This window comes from Homalodisca vitripennis, chromosome 7, assembly GCF_021130785.1.
Source record: "Homalodisca vitripennis isolate AUS2020 chromosome 7, UT_GWSS_2.1, whole genome shotgun sequence".
Lineage (NCBI taxonomy): Eukaryota > Metazoa > Arthropoda > Insecta > Hemiptera > Cicadellidae > Homalodisca > Homalodisca vitripennis.
The window spans coordinates 59713834-59729099 of record NC_060213.1 but is presented as its reverse complement, the minus strand read 5'-3'; the positions used below and the strand labels follow the sequence as shown (position 1 = coordinate 59729099).

The window sequence follows — 15266 nt, the reverse complement described above, 5'->3', positions numbered from 1 at the left end:
CAACTTACAGAGCATCTATTAAGGAATCATGTACTCTTGCAGGAAACATTCCTTGCGAGTCAGGCAGCGTGCAGAGATCTGATAGCCGTCATGATGTTAGAATCTGTGGTGAACATTTCCAGTGTGAGAGTACTCTTCCACAAAACCCGTGTCATCAACTTACAGAGCATCTATTAAGGAATCATGTACTCTTGCAGGAAACATTCCTTGCGAGTCAGGCAGCGTGCAGAGATCTGATAGCCGTCATGATGTTAGAATCTGGGGTGAACATTTCCAGTGTAAGAGTACTCTTCCACAAAACCCATGTCATAAACTTACAGAGCATCTATTAAGGAATCATGTACTCTTGCAGGAAACATTCCTTGCGAGTCAGGCAGCGTGCAGAGATCTGATAGCCGTCATGATGTTAGAATCTGGGGTGAACATTTCCAGTGTGAGAGTACTCTTCCACAAAACCCATGTCATCAACTTACAGATCATCTATTAAGGAATCATGTACTCTTGCAGGAAACATTCCTTGCGAGTCAGGCAGCGTGCAGAGATCTGATAGCCGTCATGATGTTAGAATCTGGGGTGAACATTTCCAGTGTGAGAGTACTCTTCCACAAAACCCATGTCATCAACTTACAGAGCATCTAGTAAGGAATCATGTACTCTTGCAGGAAACATTCTTCTCGAATCAGGCAGCGTGCAGAGATCTGATAGCCGTCATGATGTTAGAATCTGTGGTGAACATTTCCAGTGTGAGAGTACTCTTCCACAAAACCCATGTCATCAACTTACAGAGCATATATTAAGGAATCATGTACTCTTGCAGGAAACATTCCTTGCGAGTCAGGCAGCGTGCAGAGATCTGATAGCCGTCATGATGTTAGAATCTGGGGTGAACATTTCCAGTGTAAGAGTACTCTTCCACAAAACCCATGTCATAAACTTACAGAGCATCTATTAAGGAATCATGTACTCTTACAGGAAACATTCCTTGCGAGTCAAGCAGCGTGCAGAGATCTGATAGCCGTCATGATGTTAGAATCTGTGGTGAACATTTCCAGTGTGAGAGTACTCTTCCACAAAACCCATGTCATCAACTTACAGAGCATCTATTAAGGAATCATGTACTCTTGCAGGAAACATTCCTTGCGAGTCAGGAGCGTGCAGAGATCTGATAGCCGTCATGTTGTTAGAATCTGTGGTGAACATTTCCAGTGTGAGAGTACTCTTCCACAAAACCCATGTCATCAACTTACAGAGCATCTATTAAGGAATCATGTACTCTTGCAGGAAACATTCCTTGCGAGTTAGGCAGAGTGCAGAGAGCTGATAGCCGTCATGATGTTAAAATCTGTGGTGAACGTATCCAGTTTGTCAGTACAAGAAAGAAAGAACGATTACATTTCGAGCAAAGAAGGTATAGAGGCAATTACCAAAAATACGGTAGAGGATTTGGAACTCTAAGTGCTCTTCTAGGATAATTATTATGCGAAATAATTTAATATTAAAGTTTAATATTCCCTACCAGTAGTTATAATAAAACGTTTCTGTCTTAACGATTTAAGATAAAACTTCTGTCTCACAAGACCTATTGGCCAGTGACACAAATTGAAACGTCTGCATCGAATTGAAGAAACATATGGGGTGGATAGGTCTGTAATCGTAGTAATAAATACTCGAAATTGAAAAGTTTACATTAAAGTTTAATTGAGGCAAGGAAACTTACATGCACCACTTATATATATTAAATAAAAATATACCTTACCTACCTTGCTGTCAAAATGGAATGAGAATAAATTGAAATATCTGAGGTTGAGCCTAGTGGTTCCAATTTTCTTTAAAATATTGAGTTCAAAATTTAATCAGTAAGAAAAACACTAGAATTGACATCCCTTAAACGTTCACGTCGACTGACAAACTACGGTGTCGGTAGACATGGCTCGACAGTGACTTTAGATATCAGAGCCCAATAGTTGTAATCCCAAAAGAATCGAAGTCGGACAGAGAAGAAACAAGAACTGAATAACAGAACATGAATAGACTCGAACTCCAATTCCAAAAGTCTCGTCTAAAACGAAGTCAGGATTAGCTATTTCTCGAGACAACATATAATCACGACAACGTGGTCTCGTCAGGACAGCACCACAACTTATATTATATTAACGGACAAGGAACGCGAGGTCCTTCCCGATAGGTGTGTTGTCGGCTACAAACTTTAACAGAAAAAAGGTTACTACGCGTGCCAATTAGGTTAGCATACCACCAAGAATTACGTTCCAAGAAGATCAGAAAACATATAAAACTAATCTTTAAAAATTACTATATCCCGGAATGTAGTACGTTACTATTAACACACAGCATCGCTGTCAACACTACAGAGGTAATACATGAAATTGAACATGTCCAAATAAAATCTTGGTTTTCTAAAGTAATCAACTTGGTTAATGGTTTACACACCATTAAAGATGGGTCGATTTTATTTTCTAAAACATTTTTTACCTACAGTCGTCTCTCTCCTTCAGAAACAAAGAACGTAGCGAACTGAGTTAGTATATTCATCAGTTACTACATATAGTTAAATTAGTATTAGCACAACCAAAAAATGTGGTTAAGTGCTGTATTACAGCAGTGCCTTAACCAGTATATGTGTTCCATCCTTGTCAAGGGGAGTGCTAAACGTCTCTCTTTCATACAACACGAGGTGACGCCAGGTGCTGCCGAGTTTAAATTATAGCCTGGGCGTTAAAATACAACGCGCCACCGAGAACTTCTAGTTTTTATTTTACATTAAATTCTCTTTAAAGTTTCTTACCTGTTGAAAATTCTAATAATTCGTGATTGGGGTACATTCTAAACTTACGAGTATTAGTGTTGTAATATAATACAATATCATGATAAAAATATGCTTTGTTTGAATGGGTCGGTAAGGTAGATTGCCTGCAGCAGCTGTACAGTGACGCCTCCAGCGGGAACCTTCGTCAACATCTGTACGAATTGCAATATACAAGTAGTTAAACCTGGTGATAAATTGAATTAAATTCCTTGCATGAGCTACAGAAATGGTAGATGTATGTGCCTAACTGTAGTTGTTTATAGCGTTGTAAAGGGAGTTTGCTGTAAGACCCTACAACATTGACAAAGTAATTCTCGTATTGTAATGAATAAAAATTCCTAATATTCTCATTACTTTTTTGTTTCTGTAGCATACATTTTATAATTAATATTAATGTTCTTAAGATGAAGATAATATCTAGGACATTTATGGTGTTTGATACATTATTTCATAAGCTTATACCTGACAAAAGTTATGCTCATGAATTCTCCATTTCCATATCCCTGACTCAACCAGGCCCTGAAACTTCTATACGCTAACAGGATAGGGACAACAATACTCTTTCCTGCCAGTGAATCGTCTGCTAGATACTGTCTCGGAATCTTGTATATTGTAACAAGCCTCCCTTAGGATAGAGCTACGGATACCCCATGGTGGGACATGAACCGTTAGCAAACTAGAGATAGCTTAAGTAGACACAAAAATGTCAAGTATCATATTTGTATTTAAAGACCATTTTGCTCAGGGCATTATTTAAGTCATCTATTTTCAACATCTCTCTCTCTCTTTCCCCTCTTTCTCCCTCTCCCTCCCACTCTACTTTCTCTGAGTTATTACCGAGCTTACGCTTCAAATGCCGACGCAAGGCGACATTTTCGTTGTTTGTGGAGGCCCAAATTGACAGTAGTTTCAATATAAAATTTCATTAGTTAGGGACCATCGGAAGAGGTCAAATACATTTTGCTAGATTGCAAGTATGTTTGCAGAGAGATATTGTTAATTTGTTGATTCCCATATTTTATCTTTTATCATTGGTTGTCTAAATTTTATTGTTGTTACCGTTTTAATTGATGTATTAATATTTTGTCACTATTTATTTAATTATTGTTTGTTATTTATTTATTTTTTTGGTATTTATTTATCTATTAATATTGATTTATTTATTGATATTTATCTATCGGTACTTATTTATCTATTGGCGGAAAATGTTCGCAATTGATAAAACAAAAACTGGCAATCATGAGTTATTTACAATAATATTAAATACATACAATAGAGACTACTAAAGTCTGGTGAAATATCATGGCGCTGCCAGGGAAATATTTCTGGTGCATCCATCAAAACTGATGCAAAACTGAGGACCGTAACAATATGTAACCCAAAGCACAGTGGCGAGCACCCGATCACCGCGCGCTCGCTCGCTGCTTCCCTAGCTGCGTCCTGAGACTACCCAATCACCCTCATAACCTATATCCGCCTCAATCTCTGGACCCACCTCAACTAATGTACCCGCCTCAACGCCTGCACCCGCCTCAATCCCTGGAACCACCTCATCTTCTGTACCCGCCTCAACGCCTGCACCCGTCTCAAGCCCTGGACCCACCTCATCTCCTGTGCCCGCCTCAACGCCCGGTTTGCTCCGCTCACTGATAGCGACTCCATCGAAACCTGAAGACATCCCTGAAGACTCTGCAGCGCAGATCTCTAAATTAAAGACGCAAATCGAGTGTCTAACAACACAATAATAAGTTTTTCAGAAAGATTTCGTATTATTATAAGTATAACGATTAAATTACTCATCTATTTAAATTGAACGTACTACCAAAAAAGTATGACGAATATTGATGGTCTCAGTAACATAATCTAGAAATTACAAAGTTTTATCGTATTTTTAAACGGACTTTACGGATTACGGAGTTTACGAAATTCATCACGTAGAATAACATGAATGATGTGTGTAATCCTATAGGTGAATTAAACGATTACTGAGGATTTTTAACGGGTGTATTTATCGATTAATATGATTTAAAATATATGCTATCTATGTATATATATATACCACATGAAAACACTCAAGTGATAGACAAAATATTGTATTACCTTAAATAGTGGCTCTTGGCCTATAAACCAAAAATTCAATGAAACTGTCTACAGAGACATATTAGCTTACGTAAAAAAGTGCGAGTATATACGAGTACTAACATGTATCAGGAGGTAAGATACTATTACAAATTAAACTTTTAAAATAGGTATAACTCAATTAGGGAAATTTGTTGATTATTTGTACTAACAACGAACTTTATGTTTATTAAAAAACAACTTGCAGTATGGACAATTTTACGAAAGGTTATGAAAACTAATTATGATCTCATATTAACAATTCTTATTTTTGAATTACCAATACATGATTAATTACAATTTACAAATAAATGCTGAATCGAATAGTAAGGCTAGATTAACCTAAAATGTAAGTTAACTTTCGACTTACAAATTGAATATAATTCTGGAAAATAATATTATTGAAGAAAATAATAACTTATATAAATTTAATAAGTGGGACTATTGCCCAAAGTCCGGGTAGGTGAGAAATTAAAACAACGTATATTACTCATATATGTATTTATATCCATAGTACAATTTTAAAAGGGGGACGATTAACAATAAAATAATATTTTTGAACAGAAATGTTATGAACATGAAGTTTATTGCATCTTTGTTTGTTTTATTATTGTTTAGCGCTAGAGGTTTATATGTTAATATTATACAGTAAATATTATATCTCTATTTGAAGTTAAACTGTACATTTACAAAGTTAGAAATCTAGCTGATAAAAATAAATACCTGTATACCTTCTTTACGTAACATGTTCTGCTCAGTGAATTGCTATGTTATTTGGTATTCACGGTTTTTATGACAAGTTTAATCCTGTCATAATATAAGTGCTAAACCACAAACATTTATGAGAATCCAAGAATTATCTTACAAAACTGACACCATATTTTAGCAAATTTAGGATTTAAACAATTATATCATTACATTTACAGCGAGGACAGTATTTAAAGGCATTTGACCTATTATATTTTAGTTGATGGCACATAGGTGAGATGACATGCCCCTTTCATATTACATGAGAAATTTTTATGTGGACACTAGATCCACTTAAAGAAATCAATTTCTAAAGAAGAAAGTCCTTAAGCATTGACGCATAAAATAAACGTACTGGCACCGGACACAAGAGATTTTTAAGTTCTATTCAAACTTACAGTTGCTATTCATGGCTATATGCCGCTATGACATAATTTTAAGTTCGTTCAAATCCCGGAAAGACTGTATATAATATTTTTAGTTACTAGCAAGTTACCAGCGACTTCGGCCACAACAAACTATTTAATAGCTTCTTAAACCCTATTAGTGTTATTCCTCTTTAAAATAAATCAAACAGTTAAAATTTTGGAATATCTTAGTTAGTAAAAAATACAAATGATGTAAAAGTTTTGAAAGGTCACGATTACAATTCATGTTAAAACTAGTAGTTCCCCGCGGTTTCATATGCAATTTAGATGGCTGTCGTATGAGCACTTCTGGTTGGCATAATTTATATTTCCGACACCAACGTTGAGATTTCTTTGTTCCTACTTTCCAGGAAATATGTCTAAAAGTATATACTTATAGCGATTGTAATTTATTCCTGGCTTAATATATTTTGTGCCTTAGTTGGCTTTGTTACTGTGTTTGCTCGATCAAGTTTGCGTTTTAGAACAGTCTTTAAATTTATAATAAAAGTTATATAGTAAATGCTTCTTTGTTATCAGCTTTACAGTACTCACCAAACACTGCATACTCAATATTTGCTAAAGTATACAATTAAAAGTAGATTTGTATTACCAAAACTTTTAATTTTCTTATCTGAATATTTTTCTTACTATGTGTTCAACAGTGGTTGCAGAAAGGTTAAATAAGTAGTGGTTAATATCAAGCTAATTCTATGCTTTCAACACCAAATATAAATAAATTGAAAATATTGGTAAAATAATTATACATATGATTGTGCTATCATAAAATAACATTTAAACATAACATTTTATCAAAACTGTTAACTAAAGTTAACAGACTCGTATTATATAAAATTCTTGTTCTAATTACCTGATTTTTCCGTGCATTTTACGATACTTTAATAGTTGTTTTAAAAGACCATTATAATCGTTACAGCAATTCTGAAGTTATAAATGGTGTATTACTTAACAATATAATATTTAAGAAAATAAACCCGACTGTCATTTATGCATTTAGCTTTTTGTTTCATTCTTTCTGTAGCTGTCTACTGCAGCTAGTTAGAAAGAACTAGTAAAAACACAGTGTCTAATAAATAATAGTTAACAGATATAGAGTATAGATCTCGAAACATCCGTTTAAGGGCAGTAGAGTGAGTGCGGTGATCCTCTGTCAAACCCTCGTCAAAAGAAACCCGTGAGTCGGACAGTAGGTCCACGGTCCCGGCCTGGGACCCACTGTCCACCCCTTCAGTAGTAGGTAAGAAATTACCCCGACAGTTTTACGACGTGGACCTACAGCCCGTTTACCGAACAGACTCTACTCAAATCAAAAGGAATTACTGATTGGGCAGCTGTCAGTTCTAATGGGGTGCTATCTTACGATATTTCAAACACTACAATGACTGGGAATAGGTATGAACAGGTTTTAGATGAACAAGTCTTGCCTCATTTTACGGTTCCAGAAGTGGATCAAGCAATCTTCCAGCAAGACTGTGCTCCTCCTCATTTCGCAAATCCTTTCAAGCGATTACTAAATGACAACCTTCATTTCATGGCCGTTGGATTGGTAGTGGGAGTGATTTCTTAGATTGGCCACCCCGATCCCCAGATTTAACTGCGTGTGATTTCTTTCTATGGGGTTATTAAAGGAATAAGTTTTCTTTGTAAGGGCTTACAATTAATTTGTTAAGCGCTGTTATCAGTGTGTCGCTGTGGATGGATTACAGTACAAATAATTGTGGACTGTAAGTTTATGTTATTAATTAATATGCTATATTCTACTTTTCTAATTGAAAAGCTTAATTTCTCTAGAATATGACAATAAATAATTTTACAAAATCAAAAATACTGTTTTTTTTTACTGTTTTTAATGTATAGTTATTCAAAATGCCACCATTTTGTTTCAACAATATTGCTAGAGAGCTGAAATTTTCACAGAATATTTTTAAAAACTATTTAATGAATTGTGTAAAGTTTAAAAATGTTCAGTGCATAAATGAAAAAGTCATATAAAATCCAACTTTTTCACCTCTTCGTGGAACACTCTGTATAAGAAATATTGAATGCAGCGTAGTAAAATAAACATAAAATTCGTTTTCCAACAAAGGGAATAAATAATAAATTGTAATGGCAAACCAAAAACTAATTTTAGTTCGTTTTGTGTTATTTGTAGATTCAATACGTAATAAAAGCAAAAGTTACTTGTATGACCTTAAGGTTAAACTTCCACCTAGATTCTTCCCTAGTACTAGAATTACCCAGAAGATTCAACCTTTCTTCCGGACTAGATAAGATACTATTACTTAGAATTAGTATTGTTTATTTAGTTATAGCTCACTAAGTCTGGACACTAGATTTCACTGAGCAGATTCTACTTTGTATTCACTAGGCCCAATAAATGTATTATTCTCAACTGAGTTAACAAATATTGGGTTCACCGACTCACTTGATATACAACTATCTTATCATTCTGGCAGTTATCTTATCGTCTCAGCCTTTCAGCGGATGTGCCAATTGGTAAATCAAAATTACATCTTGTCAGTATATTGATGTGGCGTTACTCTCCAAAGCGTTTCAACATATTGAAAACCGGCAATAATTTGTACAATTTAAGAGGTCTAGTTAATGTAATCGCAGGTGACTTATCAAAGAAACCTAATATTTTACAGTTAAAATCTGTGATATGGTACATCCAACACACAGAAAGTAAATCATTAAGTAGTTATGTGATGTGATAGTCGGATTTTGGGAAATTGTCAGGTGAGTAAATCTTTCAATCATAATTTGAGGTCATTAGCATGGTTGTCTCTTGTGTTTTGGAAAATAAAGTTGTATTTCCAATCACATTTTTAAGTTTGATTTTGTAAATAATATATTTTATTAGTAATATGTTGATGTGACGAGTTTCTCGTTTAAAATTGATATCACCAAATTAAAAATTAAAAGACACGAAACAGATATGTAAAAATACGTTTTATATGCATAAACAATGCATAATAAACAATATTGCATAATAAATGACCAAATAACATCAACGAAGAATAAAGTTGTAAAGAATACAATAAAAATTTTTTGGTATTGATGATATAAAATAGTTGATAATACATATTTATCATTTTAAAATTATTCTGGGCCTATTTAATTTCATTTGTTTCAAAACACACATTTTTATATTTAATATGCTCTTTATAGTCAGAAATGTTGGCAATACAGATTTGGTTAGGCCTAATAAGAGAGGTTTGTCATGTATTATTGTCATTAGCTGGCAACTCGAGTAAAAAATGGCGTCAGAAATATTGTACATGAATCGCAGTAAACACCATTTAACCTGAAAAATGGCCATCAATGATTACGAAATATACCTCAAATAAAGCATGAAAAAAATTTCCATCGTTCCCAATATTTGCATCGGTATGCTAAAAAAACAAAACACTTGTTTTGAGGATTGGAATCCATCCTTTTTCTTCCGATATAAAAGGTGCTTAATAACATAGCGTTGAACAAGTCTTAAGAAAAGTTCCATGTAGAAAAATCAAGCCTAACGTTCATATCTCAAAAGAAGAAAAAACAAAAGAGTACACTATCTACAGTATATAGGCGCACTACACATGGCCTGATGGCAAACGTTCGAAATCCTCTTAAATCATCCATCATCAATAGTAAATTTTAAAGTTTGTTATTGACGATGAATGGTTTGAAAGGGTAGAAGGATTTCGGACAGTTGCCATCATTCTATGTCAAAAAAAGGTATAACGCTACGTTTCGAAAATTGGAATCTACACCCTTCCTCAGTTGTAAAAACCTTAATACGTAAACATGTACTTAAAACCAATAAGGTGAAGCAATTCATTGCCACTCAAAAAATATGTCATGCCTGACATCAGCTTGCAGTCCAGACAGGAGAAAACGAATCCAGGCATTGTCACTCCACAGAAATCAAGAGAACAAACCACACATCACACATACACTAAAAACAACATGAGTCAGAAAATCTAGTGGAACATGAGTCAGAAAATCAATGTTGGCATTTCTGTGGTTTCGCGGCGCTTCATCTGAAACAATGAGAAATGAAGGCAATGGTCGGGTGGTAGATTTTAATAGCGGTCCATTGACGCACGTCGTAAGTTTCAGGGAAATGTTTATTTAGTTTTTAATGTGTATTGAGATGTTGCACTTGAGGAAGAGGGTAGATTTAAATCGAAACGTAGTGTAATTTATTTGTACCATATAACGATGGAAAATGAGGAAAATCATATTATTCTTTCAAAAAATGTAACAAAAGAAAAAAAATGAAATTAAAGTGAACTTTAGTTGGGCTGGTGTACTTTATTCAGATCAATAATAATGGAGTTGACGCCCACAACCTTAGGATAATTACAGTTTAAAATCGAATTATTGGTTTAACAGTAAATAAACTGTGTTGAGAGATTCCAATTACATTTGAAAACTTAATTATGTAATAAGAGTATTTTAATTACAGTTAACTATTTTATGCAATAAATGCTCCTTTTTATATAATTATGGTAGTCGACTATAATATTATTACATAATTAATCAATTGGATTTATAACCAATTCAATTAGAGACTAAGTGTGTAGAACCAGCAAAACATATTAGTCAATAGAAAATTAATCAGTCTTACAATGACCGGTCGAAATCAAAGACTAATTCAAGTGGGAAACTAAGTATGATCAATCAACAAAAGCTATTAATCTGTAATAAAATAATTTTAAAACGTGTATCTAAACTCATCAAAATACCGACTATTCGGTTAATAATGTAAATAACCAAATAAACCCGGTGTTTTAGTTCAGTTATTCCGCCGAGCAGTGACAGGCCATGTATGTCAGTGACAGGCCATGTATGTCAGTGACAGGCCATGTATGTCAGTGACAGGACATGTATGTCAGTGAGAGGCCATGTATGTCAGTGAGAGGCCATGTATGTCACCGGTCATCACTTTTACAGGCTAATTTGAAACATATTTCTCGTCGCTGCCGTTCTTGGCGCTAGGCATGTATTTATTAGTGACTTGTTTTATTAATGAATAGGTACCGATAGTAGTAGTGGTAACAGGAAAAGTTCAAAACTTCTTTCTTAAAAGTTAGTACATTTTACTCGCTACTGTTACACTTATACGGTATTATATCAACCAAAATATACCAAAGCTACGAGTATAACTAGATGGTACTATAAAACCGTGTTTTATAATTGATAAAATAATGAACTATAAACCCTTTGGTAGCGATTTTCTGATATAATGGAAGCTATGGAATAACCCACTTTATTTTAGTCAAATTTTCACAATAACATATTTTAATCAAATGTTCACAGTTCAGAAACACCCAGGTCTTTAAAATAACGTGTGTTTTGAAGTTCGTATTTGCTTTAACGTTTTATTTGACACACTAGAACATTTTTCGTTTATATTAATTCCAGGAATAACACATAAATACATAGTAATAACAAAATACTATAAAAAAGTAAATGTTAAGCTCATATTCAAATAAATTCGAGAACTTTATGCAGTAAATGCCTTTTCGACCCGATAACGCCCAATTTCGGACCAAAATAAATAATTACATTTTTATAAATATGTAACTTCAACTTATTTATTTTTAACAAAATTATTATTTTATTAATGGATATATGTTCTGTAATTTTAAACAAATTTTTCTTATTAAATACAAAATCAATGCAATGTTCAATTATTAAAGAGGAGTGTGTTAAGATGCTATCTGACGGAAAAAAATATTTTCCGAAACTCTCTCGCGGTCCGAAATTCCGGACGACCAACAACTCCAAGCGGAACGGAAGTCTGAAGAAAACCTATATTCAGAAAGAATATCTCAGCCCAGACTCAAAAATTACATCTTAAGCAACCCTGAGTGGCTCGTGGTCGACAACGTCAAATCCAATGGACCTGCATCCCCTGACACTACTACCCCAAAAGACGTTATTAAGGTCGTGTACATGTACAGCAGTGGAACTGTACCTTCCGGGGATGTAGTTCCTCACCATGGACATGTCCAATCCTGGCGTTATACCTCCATCGTGCATTGAGGGTGAGATTTCAGGAGTTGGTAGAGACGCTATCCCGATATAACACCACTAGCCAGTGTCCGACTCTTAGGGGTTTTAAACTCATTAATATACCGACCTCCAGGGCAATTCACAAATTTTTATGTCTCTTTTACTTGCAATTCTTATAAGTAAGAACACAAACATGTAATGTACATAAATATTCCTAAAAATATTCCCTAATTCCAAAGAGTTTGTAAATGAGCATTACTGACGGTCCCGTTTCTCTCGTTTATGATGATTTTGAAAAAAAAAAAAAACAGGTGTGTAAGAAAAAAGTATTGGATAAAAGACCAAACTTTGTTTAGACCACTTTCTCGGTAACAAAAGTTATATCACTATTGCAGGTGGATAACTTTTTCACTGTTCAATTTCAAGTGTATTAAAATGATTTAATTTTATTATTTATATTTGGTTTGATATACAGCACCTTTTTCTTTTTAACAATACTGTTAACAAGCACAAGTCATGATCTTTTCTACACAAATTTTCAAGGTTTAACTTGATATCCTAGTATATTCTAACTATATTAAAATTAGGTATAAATGAAAGTTTTAATTACAAATTTCTCCCTCTTGGAGTGCAAGCTTGTTGCCAGTGGTGCCAACTCCCACGATACTGGTTTTATGGGAACCCTCTTTCAACTATACAGTATTTTTTGTGTGTTTGGTGGCTGATTTTCAGGGTCTATGACGAAATTTCAAGTTTTATCTTACAGGAGTATCCCAGACATTTGCTACGTTATTTACCATTTTTATATAAAAACAGATGACAATGTATTTATTTATATTTGTTGGTTTCAGATTTACCCAATGAGGACAGTATTGGATGCGCCATTCGGGACATAGAACGTCAAAACACAAAGGCTTTGTATAGTGCCTTTACAGTTTGGATTAGAGACATACTATAATGAGCCCTGCTCATAATGCTATAATATTCTTCTTACATATTTACTCAACAAAATAATACAGAATTACAATAACACATTTTATATTTGCTAGAAAATCCTCCCCGAAATCAATGCGATGGCAACACAACTTTCTGGTGCTTCAGCGAAACAATCAATGGACAATGTGGAAAAGCGACTCCCCCAAGTCGACTCTGATCGTGAATTTAAACGTCAAAATGGGTGCACCCCTCTTCACTTGGCAGTAAAGAGAAAGATGTATTTAGAAGTGGATTTGTTGTTGGAAAAAGGAGCTTGCGTGAACGTCATAGATGATTGGGGTAATACTCCACTTTGCTCTGCAGTAGCAAGGTGTGATGATATCATGGTTAAGCTCCTCATCCAGAAAGGAGCTGATGTGAATTACAGAAATGCCCTATATCAGACCCCTTTGTTTGTTGCAGAACGAATCAAAATAATACAAAATTCAGCTCTGAGTGCAGCACGAAAACGACGCCTTGATGAAATAATTTCGCTGTTGTTGAGCAAACAGAGTGATATCAATGTTCAGGACTTGAAGGGTGACTCGCTCCTGCACACTTCCTGCTTTTATAACTACACGGGAACATTCCAGCACCTCACAGAAGCGGGGGCAGACGTGAACCTCAGAAATGACTACATGTACGAGACACCTTTGCATATTGCAGCAAAAACAGGTTTTGTCGAAGCTACTGAACTGTTGCTGGGTGAGCGAGCGGAACTGGACGCACAGAACCACAAGGGTAACACACCCTTGATGCTCTCCTGCCGTTGTGGGTGTGCTGTAATACTCAAGCGCCTGATAGACTCGGCAGCTGATGTAAATGTCAGGAACGTGTACGGAGAGACCGCCTTACACATCGCAGTTACCAATCTAGCCGGTCACGAACGGAAGGAAAGAGAAAGAAACAGCAGTAACTGTGGAGCCTTACGATCCAATGCTAAGAACTGCCTCCATGTTACTTGCCACCGTAACTCCTATGCGTTAGTTGAGCACCTTATCACCGCAGGAGCCAAAGTGAATGTAATAAATAACCGTGGTCGAACACCCTTACAAATAATAGCAGAGTTGTTCATAAATACTGGTGCTGAGAAAGAAATTTTATTCGACAATAATATTCGAGCTATGAAACTTCTTTTAAAAAAGGGAGCTGACAGCAACGATAGAGGTTATTTTGACATAACACCTTGGATGCTCATCAGTGATTTTTCACCATTGTGGACTGAGTCAAGGATTTTTATGTGCCAGATGATCCTAGATTGGAGCTATGTTTTTCAAAGAGATGTTTCTGATTGGGGAGCGTCCTTATCTAGAGAATATTCGGAGTGCGTAATGCAATTAAAAAAGCACACTGTTAAACTAAAATGTGCGAATCTCCCATTTGACAAACAAGTGGACATCACATCAGAAACGTTTCATTCCTGGCAATCAGAATGTTGCGTGGAGTTGGGTAAAGCAAAGAATGCTAGGTTCGGCAGCCACACACTTCATGATGTGCTTTGTAATGGTTATTTAGATTCTGATCCAACATATGTGTCAAACGAGGAATTGGAGCGAGCAATATTTTCTTCTGATTTGGAATCGAAATTCCCAATCTACGCTTCTCTGTTACAAGCAAAATTCACAAGAGACAAGAGGAGAAAACACCTATTGGACTCTGCTGTAGATAGATTGACAGTCCTGTTACATGAAAGTGAGAGTGTAAATTATGTATACCTACCAAATGAGATCCTAAGGAAGATATTGTCACACACTGACGATAACTGCTTAAAACGTGTTATAAACAGTTAATGCTAGTGATCAAAGCCAACGTGTGAGTCTCGTGTGCTACCACTTATAATTAAACAATAAATTATAGTTTATGGTTATCCTGATAATTTTACAAATGCGGATTGTTTGTTTTGCTTTCAAATACTTAAACAGTATTCAGTATTTTTGTCTTTATTATAAGAAACCTTTGTATATATATATATATATATATATATATATATATATATATATATATATATATATATATAGAGAGAGAGAGAGAGAGAGAGAGGGAGAGAGAGAGAGGGAGAGAGAGGGAGAGAGAAGGAGAGAGAGAGAGGGAGAGAGAGAGGGAGAGAGAGAGAGGGAGAGAGAGGGAGAGAGGGAGAGAGAGAGAGGGAGAGAGAGGGAGAG

At 35.1% G+C, this 15266-nt stretch overlaps 1 protein-coding gene and 1 non-coding gene across 2 annotated transcripts; one reads left to right on the top strand and one right to left on the bottom strand.

Annotated features, from left to right (window-relative positions):
- Positions 1 to 2587: 2587 nt before the first annotated feature.
- On the bottom strand, positions 2588 to 2689 carry LOC124367036. The gene has a single exon (XR_006922856.1). It is a non-coding gene; the product is annotated as a U6atac minor spliceosomal RNA (small nuclear RNA).
- A 5947-nt stretch (positions 2690 to 8636) lies between these two features.
- LOC124365885 (serine/threonine-protein phosphatase 6 regulatory ankyrin repeat subunit A-like) lies at positions 8637 to 14908 on the top strand. The gene is made up of 2 exons (XM_046821992.1): positions 8637 to 8856; positions 12981 to 14908. Exon 2 carries the CDS (start codon positions 13203 to 13205, stop codon positions 14892 to 14894), a length of 1692 nt encoding a protein of 563 aa, XP_046677948.1. The 5' UTR covers positions 8637 to 8856; positions 12981 to 13202; the 3' UTR covers positions 14895 to 14908.
- Positions 14909 to 15266: the final 358 nt, after the last annotated feature.

Coding starts and splice junctions, on each gene's coding strand:
- LOC124365885 (XM_046821992.1), top strand. CDS start 13,203: ATGGCAACACAACTTTCTGGTGCTTCAGCGAAACAATCAATGGACAAT.